This window comes from Fusarium verticillioides, chromosome 5 (assembly GCF_000149555.1).
Source record: "Fusarium verticillioides 7600 chromosome 5, whole genome shotgun sequence".
NCBI lineage: Eukaryota > Fungi > Ascomycota > Sordariomycetes > Hypocreales > Nectriaceae > Fusarium > Fusarium verticillioides.
In genome coordinates this window covers 2,941,883-2,953,604 of record NC_031679.1, presented here as the reverse complement: position 1 = coordinate 2,953,604, position 11,722 = coordinate 2,941,883, and the positions used below count along the sequence as shown (strand labels likewise).

General features: G+C 49.5%; 5 protein-coding genes across 6 annotated transcripts; 3 read left to right on the top strand and 2 right to left on the bottom strand.

The window, feature by feature from the left end:
* Positions 1-287: 287 nt before the first annotated feature.
* On the top strand, positions 288-3,961 carry FVEG_08999 (translation factor pelota). 2 transcript variants are annotated; one of them, XM_018897912.1, is made up of 3 exons: positions 288-801; positions 917-2,345; positions 2,639-3,961. In XM_018897912.1, exons 2-3 carry the CDS (start codon positions 2,262-2,264, stop codon positions 3,758-3,760), a joined length of 1,206 nt encoding a protein of 401 aa, XP_018755682.1. In that variant the 5' UTR covers positions 288-801; positions 917-2,261; the 3' UTR covers positions 3,761-3,961. The 2 variants fall into 2 exon arrangements, with proteins under 2 accessions (XP_018755682.1, XP_018755681.1); XM_018897911.1 differs by having other exon boundaries at positions 288-2,345.
* A 149-nt stretch (positions 3,962-4,110) lies between these two features.
* FVEG_08998 (2,5-diketo-D-gluconate reductase) lies at positions 4,111-5,453 on the top strand. Its single transcript, XM_018897910.1, has 4 exons — positions 4,111-4,384; positions 4,437-4,447; positions 4,501-4,558; positions 4,610-5,453. Exons 1-4 carry the CDS (start codon positions 4,298-4,300, stop codon positions 5,345-5,347), a joined length of 894 nt encoding a protein of 297 aa, XP_018755680.1. The 5' UTR covers positions 4,111-4,297; the 3' UTR covers positions 5,348-5,453.
* A 94-nt stretch (positions 5,454-5,547) lies between these two features.
* On the top strand, positions 5,548-7,719 carry FVEG_08997 (hypothetical protein). The gene has a single exon (XM_018897909.1). It carries the CDS (start codon positions 5,632-5,634, stop codon positions 7,435-7,437), a length of 1,806 nt encoding a protein of 601 aa, XP_018755679.1. The 5' UTR covers positions 5,548-5,631; the 3' UTR covers positions 7,438-7,719.
* On the bottom strand, positions 7,580-9,429 carry FVEG_08996 (hypothetical protein). Its single transcript, XM_018897908.1, has 2 exons — positions 8,137-9,429; positions 7,580-8,084 (listed from the first exon to the last, which is right to left on the bottom strand). Exons 1-2 carry the CDS (start codon positions 9,007-9,009, stop codon positions 7,908-7,910), a joined length of 1,050 nt encoding a protein of 349 aa, XP_018755678.1. The 5' UTR covers positions 9,010-9,429; the 3' UTR covers positions 7,580-7,907.
* A 362-nt stretch (positions 9,430-9,791) lies between these two features.
* Positions 9,792-11,693, bottom strand: FVEG_08995 (pre-mRNA-processing factor 19). Its single transcript, XM_018897907.1, has 5 exons — positions 11,579-11,693; positions 11,480-11,524; positions 10,988-11,426; positions 10,478-10,938; positions 9,792-10,425 (listed from the first exon to the last, which is right to left on the bottom strand). The coding sequence occupies exons 1-5, from the start codon at positions 11,589-11,591 to the stop codon at positions 9,950-9,952; spliced, it is 1,434 nt and encodes a 477-aa protein (XP_018755677.1). The 5' UTR covers positions 11,592-11,693; the 3' UTR covers positions 9,792-9,949.
* Positions 11,694-11,722: the final 29 nt, after the last annotated feature.

Genomic DNA, 11,722 nt, shown 5'->3' with positions numbered 1-11,722 from the left:
AGGCTGGATATGGGCTATGTTGACAATGGCATCGCCTTGTTGATGGCTGTTCTTTTTCTACAGAGTATAAAACTAGTTGGCATTTGATCGCATAAGGCTGGATGATCGGCCATCATCTCAGCGGGCTGTTCTCCAGATTGTCTGTGCCACAGCCACCTCAAATGCGAACCCACGGCTCAGTACTCACCGCATGTACTTTTTGTACAGTAGGTGCATGTGAGTGGGAGAATAAGACGCTGAAATTTTGACCGCAAAAGCGAAAATACGGTAATAAACCCCATCATGTCATGTTCCAGAAGTGCATCGTATTAAATATACGAGTACAAGAGTATACGAACTTGTCGATATGGACTGGCATCAACCATAATTAGAAGCTCATCAACAAGTCTAAATGTCTCGTGCTCTGTATTCAATACTCGTTTTAGTTGCTTCCGCGTATTCGGGACGCGTTGCTTCTGGAGCTAAGCCTCCAGGAACTGCACTAATACAACCACATTCGAACATCTGCACATATAACGTCGGGTTTGACCCATGAGCGAGGGGATAAAAAAAAGGATGAGAGAGTTGCATCGAATGTATCCCAAGTGAGACAAGTATGCGAGAACCAGCAGCTAAACGACGCAGACTCACTCTTGCGTTTCACATGCTGGGCTTACGTCGTTGACTTTCCGAGACCGACCGGGATTAGCAGCTTCTTCTAGTAGCCAGCTTCTTAACCAGGCATGGTTTCTGGAGAGGAAACTCGGTGCCTTGCACTATCGAGATAAACGACGTCAGATCAGCAGGTATTCAGTATCAAATGTCTGTGTTGTTCCGTCAAATAGCGTTTTTTTATCTGCCGTGTCATGATGACGCGTTGTTCAGGCAAAAGATTAACTTTGACGTTTTCAGAGTTAAATGCTGACAAGATTTGAAGATGCTACCTGATAATCGGAGCTTACGAACTGAGAATTTGACATACTGTACTCCGCATATCCAATCACTCACTAAATATCAGAATACGGTTTATCGGCAACGGTTTGCATTGATGCCTTATTCCCTTATTCCCTCAGCAACATGGACGCTTGCTTAAACGACGACTGTCTTGGATGTCTGGATGTCACACGATGCAAAGTGCAGCACTTTGCATATCGCCAAGAATGCAATGCAGTCAGTTCCGTGGATCACCTCGTGCCGTTCTTCCAGAGAGTTTTTTCGATGTCTCGCTCGCCAAGATCGCCAAGGCCTGTCTGTCATGGGTCTCTATGGCGTTCGGCGTACAGCGAACAAATCGATCCGTTTCCGCTCCATCTGTAAATCCCCTCACTCAAACTCCGCCAAACGAAAAGGAAAAAAAAGCGCAAAAAAGAAAAGTTAGTTTAGCGCTTCTGTGGCTGTCACCGCGATAGCTTCAAACAATCGGGATTGTGTTGAACTCCGTTCATCTCATCCTCCGCAATCCGCGGAGCTTTCAAGACTCCGCATCCATGCACCAGAAACAAATCTTTGTGTTCGAGAACTTTGAGCTTGTGGGGTCACGCCACTCAAAGTCTTCAATTCGTCGTTTAATTATCCACTTGTGGGCATCTAAACTCCAATCCCGTTGCTTCTAACTCTCAAAACTTGGCCTGATCCTTCCAGAGTGGTCACTCGCAGGTCCACGGACAAGATCAAAACCCCGTCGGGCCCGGCTTCTCTCCACCACCGACTCCGACGTCAACATCCTCAACTCATCCTTGTCTGTCTGTACCTGACAGCGGCACCAAGAGATCTATTCTGAGCCGTCCAACTGCCGTATCGCCGGACTACCGTGGTCCATCTATCCACTTGGCACTTCACATTCACGACTCATACTCGATTTTGATAGCCACTCCCTCCAGAAGAGTTAGTCTACACTGTCCAGACAGTCCAGCAGCCGTTGAGCCTCAAAATCTGCCCGTCTTGGCTTTTTTCGTCTTGGGACTCTTGGTCAGCCAGCCTAGCCTAGCCCAGCCTTACTGGTCTTAGCCGCATTGCACCACCCACCTTAGGCTACAATCTATTGGGTATCACTATCAATATCATCATCCAACATCCGTTTGTCATCGGCGAGTTCTCTGGTGAGACAACCAGTTGCCCAGTAATTATCTGGGTCTTTGTCAGACACGGGCCAACTCTTGTTTCTGTCGTTGTCACAAACCCGCCGAGGTCCGAGGCCGTGGAATCCAGCCTCCAGCTTCACTTGTTCACGCTTCAGACTTCAGTTTTCTTCAGCCACAGTTCACATACCTACCTAGCCAAAGATGAAGTTACTACCACGCAACAAGGCCCTTAATTCCTTCACGGAAGAGGCCGTTTCTCTCCTGCCCGAGGATCCCGAAGATATGGTCAGTAGCCCCTGTTCTTATTACTTGGTCCCTTCTAAGTTTATACCCCTGGTCTGCCATACATACATATCGTTTTCCCTTTATCGACCCTTTTAGACCCTGCCTCTATTCCTATTGTTACCCCTCCCCCTCCATCGTTGTCACACCCTCCGCGGTCTCTGGCCTCGCTTGACACGCTGCTGTCCAGCATTCACCTTATACCACATGTCTCGCGCTTCAAGCCACTATCTGTTCCGAATCCCACCGATGTCACCGCTTGTTCTTATGAGACAGCACGCTAACAATGTTGATAGTGGCATGCATACAACCTGATCCTATCTGGGGACATCGTCTATGCTCACGCTGTCCGTAAAGTAACTGCTTTTTCAGACACTGGGAGCTCAAAATCTGAGCGTGTTCACACAAATCTGACTATCAAGGTCAAATCCACTGCCTTTGATCCTCAGATCTCATCACTTCGCGTCTCTGGATCTGTCGTGATAGAGAATCAACATGCCCCCTTAGGCTCTCATCATACCCTCGATCTCGAGGTGAACCGCCCATTTAGTATCGTCAAGCTAGATGGATGGGACTCTGTCGCAAAAGCCACTCTTCAAGAGGCATTGTCAGATGACAAGGATGGCGCCGTAGCAGCCGTTGTCATGCAAGAAGGGCTTGCCAACATCTGTCTCATTACACCGTTCCGAACCGTCCTCAAAGTCCGTGTTGAGAGCGTGATTCCCAAGAAACGCGATCTTGCATCAGACCAAGATGCAGGTATGCGCCGCTTCTTTGAGAAGACATTGTCGACTCTTTTACGAACTATGGACTTCACACAGTCACGGCCGCTGTTACTGGCCAGCCCAGGCTTTGTGGCTGGAGACTTCAAGCAGTATATCGCCAACCAAGGACGAGATAAAGCAGACAAGGTGCTTACAGCCGTGGCGAAGCAGGCTACGGTGGTTCACTCCAATTCTGGTCACGTCCACAGTCTCAACGAGATCCTGAAGAGCCCAGAAGTCTTGGCCAAGATGAAGGATATGAAGTTTGCCCGCGAAACGCAGTATGTTGATCAATTCTTCGACATGCTAAAGCTGGACGATGGGCGTGCATGGTATGGTACTTCAGCTGTCGAGAAGGCTGCCAAGGAGGGAGCAGTGGGACCAGGTGGCGGTGTCCTCCTGGTCAACAATTCTCTGTTCCGAAGTGAAGACCTTGCTCTTCGCAAAAAGTACGTCGCTCTAGTTGACAAGGTACGGAGTGATGGTGGTGAGGCGAGGATTCTCAGCAGTGATCATGAGAGTGGTCAGCGATTGACTATGTTGGGCGATATCGCTGCCATACTCAACTATCCAATGCTGGACCTTGATGATGACGATGCCGATGAGGATAATGAGGCAAATAGAGAGCCTACTATGGAAAATAGTGTCATCTAGCCAAACAAATAGATCAAAGAAATGAGATACGAAGTCATGAGGCTCTACTCCCTTAGGTGCTGCTGTGATGTTACCCTGTACCGTTGCCTGAAACCAGCTCAAAGGAAGTCACTCAATGTGCCGTAACTGTATATACCCAATCTTTACCCAATAATGTGGATAGTTGACCTCTGATATGTTTTAGTTAATTGCGTATCTCCCAAGGAACTCTCAGATCTTGAAGTTGTCGGTTTTCTCGGCGATAAGTGAAGATCGACAACAAGGGCACATAATTATCCCCGCATTTTCACCCAACTGTAGATATAAAATCAGCGCCACGATGACCATCATGACAAGTTCCTAGCGCTTATCAGATGTATAAATGCAAGAGTAGGAATTCATGTCGTAACTCCGAACCCCGAATATTTATATAGCCAAACAATTTTGTTGTTGACAAAGTGTTGACCTTGTTGAACCTGGAACTATTTAAATGATTCATCGTCCTTGTCTCTACCCCTCATCCACAAACATCAACTCAACATCGTACAAAAAGTGTTCATGAATTTCAGAATGGCCTCTAAACTCGCTCTCAACTCTACCAGGAAGCTCAATTCAGGTCACCAGATCCCTCTTCTTGGATATGGAGTAAGTGATCCTTCAATCCTTCGTTTCACACCCTGCTAAAGTAACTGCCTAGGTCTACAAGGTGTAAGTCCACGTCATGTTCCGGAGGCATTATGTACTCTAACCACGTCATTCAGTCCCGCTGAACAAGCCCCCGAGCTTTGCAAGAAGGCTATCGAGATAGGCTACCGTCATGTGAGTTTCAAAGACTTTGGCGTTCAATGCACAACTAACTAATAGACTCAGATCGACTCTGCTTCAGGGTACTACAACCAGGGCCCTAGCGCAGCTGGACTCTTAGCATCTGGCGTGCCTCGCTCAGAGCTCTTCTTCACTACCAAGATCTTCACTAAACAGTTTCCCTTGAACTACGAGAATGCACACAAGCAGGTAGACATTGCTCTCGATGAGACAAAGCTCGATTATCTTGACCTTGTTCTCATCCATGCCCCGTATGGTGGACCTGATGCACGAAAGGGTGCTTGGAGAGCTCTTGCTGAGTGCGTCGAAGCTGGTAAGGTGCGATCACTTGGTGTTTCCAACTACGGTGTTCATCATCTGGATGAACTAGAGGCATACATTAAAGAACTTGACGCCGAGCTTGGGCCGGGCAAGGGAGGCGTCATCTCGGTCGGGCAGTGGGAGGTGCACCCGTGGCTTACACGACCCGACATCGTTAAGTGGTGCCAGGATCGAAACATTGCAGTTGAGGCTTACTGCCCCATTGTGCGGGGAGAGCGATTCGATAACCCCAAGGTCAAGGCCCTCGCGGTGAAGTATGGCAAGAGTCCGGCACAGGTTCTTCTTCGGTGGAGCTTGCAGAGGGGTTATGTTCCTCTGGTGAAGAGCGTTACGCCCTCAAGGATTCAAGAGAATTCTCAATTGTTCGACTTTGAGTTGACGGAGGAGGAAGTGAAGGATTTGGCAACTGATGAGTATAGCCCTTGTGCCTGGGACCCTACTCGTGAGCCTCTTGAGAAGTAGATACCACAAGACGGGATATAGAAGGAACGCCAATAGAATCACTAAAGTTCAAGAGTTCAAGGAATCTATTATCAATAATTTAACGGGTCTTGATGTCTTACGAGGATTGATGTTTGTCGTACTGTTATTGTTCATGGACCCACGTGATCTCGTTTCCACCTCGCGTCAGTCCCCTCCCCCACGAGTTCATTCCATGACACTCCCGACTCAATCACCACCGCTGACCTCATTACACAACATCCGCCCGTCGTGCAAGCTGGCCAAATGTCGTCCACAAGTTCAAAATGGGCCAGCGAACGTTCACGGTCATCCCAAAATACCCAGGTCGTGCGGATTCTCCCGACAAACCGCCCCTACGGCCCATGACCTCAAAACAAGTCCGGAACGCCTACAAAGCAGCCAACAAGGGACCTAAACTCACACGGGAAGAATCCAGGAGACAAGAAAGGGCTGAACAGGAAAGAATCAGAAAGGAATTCGAGCGGGAGAAGGCGGCTGCCAAGGCAAAGGTTGCCAGGGACAAGAAGAAGGAGAAAGAGTTAGCGGAGAAAGAAGCGAAACGAAAGAAAGGATTGCCTTTGGTGAATGTTCGACCCAGCCAGGAAACGATTTCATGGTTTGTGAGAGGGAATGGTACTTCAAAGAAGAGAGATGCACAAGGTAACGACATTAAAGACGATAATGCGACGGCGAATGAGAGTAATACGAACACGAAAGAAGCGATAACGAATGAAGAACAACCACAACAGCCAGTGACGAAGGCGCAGAAGCTTGATGATATACCAGAAGATGACGAGGAAATTTCTGACGCTGCTATGGAAACCATTGTCGAGGACCTACCAAAACCGCGATGGGAATCACCAAAACCTCAATCAGAAGAAAGGGAAAAAGAGACAATCGCGGAACAACCAGAAAAAACAGCAGCTCCTTTTGCATCGGAAACGGCACCAGAAAAACCTTCAATCCCCGAAATAGAGCTAGAAGGATTGGAGGACGAATTAGATGCGGATTTCGAGGAAGATCTGGCCCTGGGAATTCTCGAGGATATTGAAGCTGCTATGGGCAATCCAAAATCCAACACGAATGAAGGAGACCAAAAGATCTGCAACCAAATACCAGAAGAAGCACTTGCCGCAACGAAGCAACCACTGGAAGTCACTAGGAATGACATTCCAAATCGCTATGCAGAAGATTTGGGCTTAAAGCGACCTGCTCCCCCAGTCTCTTTTGCCAAACCTCCTCTTCCACAACGCAATCTGGAACCACGATCCCCGAGTCCGCCACACCAAGAACCACCCATGAGCACGCAGGCGATTCTCTTCAACCTGGATGATTTCTTCCCTTCATCATCTCAACAAGTCCGAGAACTTGAGGAAGAGCTGGTTGTGGGCATACTGCCATCTGCCCCCTTACACTTGACCCCTATTGAAGAAGAAGAGGAAGAGGAATCTTTCGATGAAGGGCTAGAGAAGTCCTCAGGCCAGCCGCCCTTACCACCACTTGAACCGGCCTCGGACTCGCCACCTCCACCACCAAGACGTTTCTTCACCTCTTCCGGCTCACACGAAAGAATGTGTCTAGCTATTCAGAGAAGTCGCCGCACAGCTGCCTTGGAGAAAATTCAGCAACGCGAGCGAGCTCGCATGCATGCTGGTATGATAGAGCAAGCTCAAGCAGAGTCTCGCAGAATGTGCAAAGTGCGTGAACCTAACAGAAAACCACCAGTGTTTTCTGATCCTCCTCCACATGTAGCTCACGGCAATCAACTACGAAAACCTCCATTCAAGGCACCACCAACAATACAGAAACCACCACACAACAGTACGACTACTTACGCAAAGCGAACTGAGCCTCAACCATCTAAACAACCCCCTAAGAAACCCTCATCTAGATTATCCAACAACCCCAACATTATGAACCCTCGGATTCCACCAAAACGAATAGAGGCTCCGAAACAACATCTACCACCACTACCGCAAGAAAGCAAAGAAAACCAAAAGCCGCCGCAACAGCCTTTTACACTTAGTGCTTCGCAAGAGTCGTATGGCGGCGAATGGGTCGACGATTTGGACTTAGACCTCATGATATGACGATAGACATGTACATTGGATGACGACGACCGAAATGGCCGAATTGCACAACACTGGGAGGAATCATAGCATGGCATAGGATCACACGATGGCTCGGAGTTAAGGGCATCATATCACCTTTTTGTACTGGTGCTGGCTGGGTGGCAAATTATGCATATTTTTCATCATGACATAGCGACGGCGTTTAGAATATTATGCTGTTTTATTTTTACCTTGGTCTAAGGATTAGTGACGCTTTTGGACCAAGCTATCCTTACTTTCAACCCCTGATCTTCACCATGCAATCACATGTATGAACGCTGTACCGTAAGAAAAAACAAGCCCTGCAGACTTCAGGGGGAAAAGTGTCTGATAAGTTACAATCCTTAACGCCAATGCTATGCTTGCAGTATGCCTATCGTCATTCATGACTTCGTTGCCACCAACTCCCAAAGGCCAACCATAAGTGAGGTTCTTCTGAGGCCAGCAGATCAAAGGAAGATTCCCACCCACTCCGACTTTTGCGATACCTTGCTATCACAACCGTCCACTGCGCATCGGAGGTCATTTGAAGTTGTGGGCGCAGGTCGCCCGTCAGGGGATCGGAAGCCTACGCCACGGTTCGTCTTCGTAGGCCTCCTGTTCTCATAACAATCGGCACAGTAGACCTGTAAATGTTAGTTTCTGGTGGCAATCCCACATGGCCAACGTAAAACTTACGTGTCCGCACTTCTTGACGGCCCAGAAGTGGTGTTCTCCCGGTGCTCGCTTTCTTTTGCCCTTCTGCTGGCCCATAGAGCTCTGAGTCACTGTGCCGCTTGGGTCATAAGCCAGCTCCTCATTACAGGCTGGGCATATAACCACGCTTTCGGACTCCTTCTCCGGGTCGGTACAGGTATTCCGAGTGAACCCTTCTCGAGTTGGAGGCGGTGGGGACATTTGTGGCTTTGGGGTTGGTTGTCGTGCGAATGCGTTACGTGAAATGTCTAAATTGGGTGGGTTGAATGCAATGTCTGCTGCTCCAAAGATACCGGCCAACCTCCTGAAGGGGCCAAAGGCAGCAAAATTGGGCAGAGATCCCAGAGCTGGTCGCTGGCTTATTATTTCCAACTCAATCAGCTCGTCCGGCCTCGGTACCTCCCGTCTCCCTCTGAAATGTGATCGGTCTTCCTCAGGTGAGTCCGCAGTCAAGTCAATAACATTTTCTGTGCGTCCCACGAAAGTACCATCGGTGCGTGCTAGCTGAGGCGGTGATATGCGCTGGGAATTCGTTCTTCGCGGGTTCCTTGGGGGTGGTCTCGCGGGCTGGAGGATGTCGAGAAGAGCTCGTGGTTGTACAGGAGAATCGGGCTCTTCCGTGAGGTCGATCACAGGAGTAGCTTCTTGCGGCTGTTGCGGTATTACTGGATTTCGAGCAGCCTGTGAGCGGCGAGCGTGGCGGGTATTATGATACGCAGCGGGTGCATTGGGATGTGGAAGGTAGAGGTGATCTCCAGCATGTGGCCGTGGTCTGTAGGCGTTGTCGAAGAAGAGATCGATATCATCATCCCCTCCCGCCTCAAACATCTCGAGAGGATCACTGTTTTCAGCCATGCTGAGCAGGTGGTGCAAGACTTGAAATGCGAGGTATCGGGGTCTAGACGGTTATAGTTGGAGATAAAGTGTGTTCTCCTTATCGTATTCACGGCATAAAGCCTCCTGAATATCACCCGGGGCAGTGAACACTTATACAGTGAATGGCCGCCCAGGGCGAAGCAGACGAAAAGTGTGGCGATTAGCAAGTAGAGAAAGCTAAGCAAAAGCGCTATGGCAGCAAGATTGAATTAGATGATGAGACATAGAATTATGCTCAGAGGAGTCGTAAGCGTCTGTATCGTATTGTATCGTATCGGTTCGTTTGGGGGGCGTAGGCGTGGAGTCGTGGGGAGGTGAAGGTTGTTGGTAAGCTCAAAGTTAGTTGTATGAAAGGAAGTTGAAATTGAATGTCGCTACTGTGACGATCGATGCAAGGCTGCTCCCCATGTGACGACAGGACTCTAGCACATAGAGACCCTGCACTGGCGAACACTGCTTACCCCACTAAGTGGCCACTAAGAATAGGCTTCAAGGCTTCACTACAAGGGGCTAATACCGTCTGGCTCCACTGTCAATAGGTGCCTTGTCGTATTGAAGCCCATGATGGGTTTTCGTGATGATTGTTTTGTTTGTTGTTTTGGAGTATCAATAGTGGAGGTAAGCAATACACCAGCCTCTGGGAGCAAGAAGACCTCTGATATATAGGTAGTAAAGGCAACAAAAGTAGCTACTTAATCCAACAACTTAACCAGGTTAGTCTAGTTATGCTAAGTTTACCTGATACTTTTTGGTCACTGAGAACACGGAGTAGTAGAGATGCTGAGTTTTGCCTCCCATTCTATTATGCAAAAACCAGAACCATAATTATCAATTTTCAAACACCGATCTGTGCTTTACTTTGACCCTTTATTCGGGCGTATAATACAAATTATCAACGAAATTCCATCTAAGCCCTAGTCTATTCCTTTGTTGCAAGTACGCTGACCACACCCTCACCATTGACTGTTACGAGCTGCTTTGCAGACTCTCCCCACCGAACAGCAACGGAGGGCGTAGAACTCTTCAAAGGCTCGGTCCACTTCTTGGTGGACTTGGTGAACTGTTGCACTGTGACCCCAGCCGCACCGCCAGTGGCGAGGAACTGGCCACTGTAGTCCCACGCCAGGGACTGGACCGGCCCGCCAGTCTCAAGAACCTTGGCCACCGCCGCGTCTCCCTCTTTACGCAGATCAAAGATAGTGACCATGGTCTGGCCCTTGGCTGTAGCTGCGAACCAGTAGCCGTTCTCGGAGAAGCTGAGAGCCTGGATAGGGGCACCCAGGCTGAAAGAAGCTGCCTGCTCGAGAGTATTGGTCATGAAGAGCTTGATTTCGCCTGAGGTGGTACCAGCGGCAAAGAGGTGACCATCAGGGTGGAAGGCACAAGATGTAAGAGCTGGGAACACGTTAACACAGAATCATCTTTGGGTGTACCAGGAGAAACTTACCAGCATCGGTGTAAGCGCGGGCAACACGTTTCTGTGCGACCAAGTCGTAAAACACGATGCTCTTATCCGTACCAACAGAAGCCAGAATCTCACCACTGGGGTGGAGGCTCAACGCCGTAGCAGCGCCAGCATGTTCACTCAGCGATGCAACCTGGCTACCCTCCTGGAAGACCTTGACACTGCCTTGACCAGTCGCAAAAGCCACACCGGCCTCAGCCCAAACAGCGTCTGTAACAGGCTCATCCACCGGGAGAGATTGCTCGACCTTATCCTCGGTGGTAGAGTAGACTACTGCCTGACCCTTCAAGCCTCCAACTGCCGCGGCATTGGTTCCTCCAACAGTAAGGGCGGTAGCCTCAGGAACGGGTAAGGAGTGTGTAGTCGCGCTCTCGAAAGCTGAAATCTCTTCGCCGGTAGCCCAACCCTCAGGCACAGGGCGCTTCTTGCGACCCTTTGATAATCTGCATACTCGTTAGTTATGGATCGTGTAGTTGTAGGATAACCACATACGTCTGATGGGTCTCGTCCACCTTGGCGACGAGTTCTTCTGGTAACTTCTCCACGCTATCGACCTGCATAGAATCACCATCGACCGCGCCACCCGTCACAGTGACCTTGCTCAAAGCATCCCTGGCCTCATCTCGCTCCCTCGTGAGTCGTGCAATAACCCGGACAGCAGCGTCGTGCTGGTACAACGCTGTGGCTAGCTCCTCTCTGGTGCGCGCAAGCTGCTCCTTGAGGTTATATGTCTCTAGAGCCAGCGCGTCCCATTCGTTCTGGAAAGTAGCGAGGAGAGCGGGAATCGATGTGAGAGTAGGAGGACGCGGTCGGACAATACGCGACGAATGGATAGGGAGGAGGTCATCGGCGGTCAGGGCCTCGCCAGAATCGGGCTCGGTGCCATGTTCTTTGATGTATTGATCGATAAGACGCTTCTCGTAAACGACACCTTTGCTGAGTTAGCCGTGAAAGCTGCGCGTTGATGATGTTGGTAATACATACCAGACTTCTTAGAAACAACGGGCTCTTGAGGAGCCTCTCCAGAAACTGTCAAGAGGTCAGCGCACCGTTACTTATCAATGACAAAACTGGAGAACTTACTTCCACACAGCATGGCGACTACAAATTTGAGCTCGTGGAGCTTTCAATTGCTTGTCGTCGGGTATAGCGCAAATCAACGTCTCGAAGCTCTGATGCGACGACAATTGCCTAGTCGAGATTTTGCCAGTGCACTGACCAGAGCTT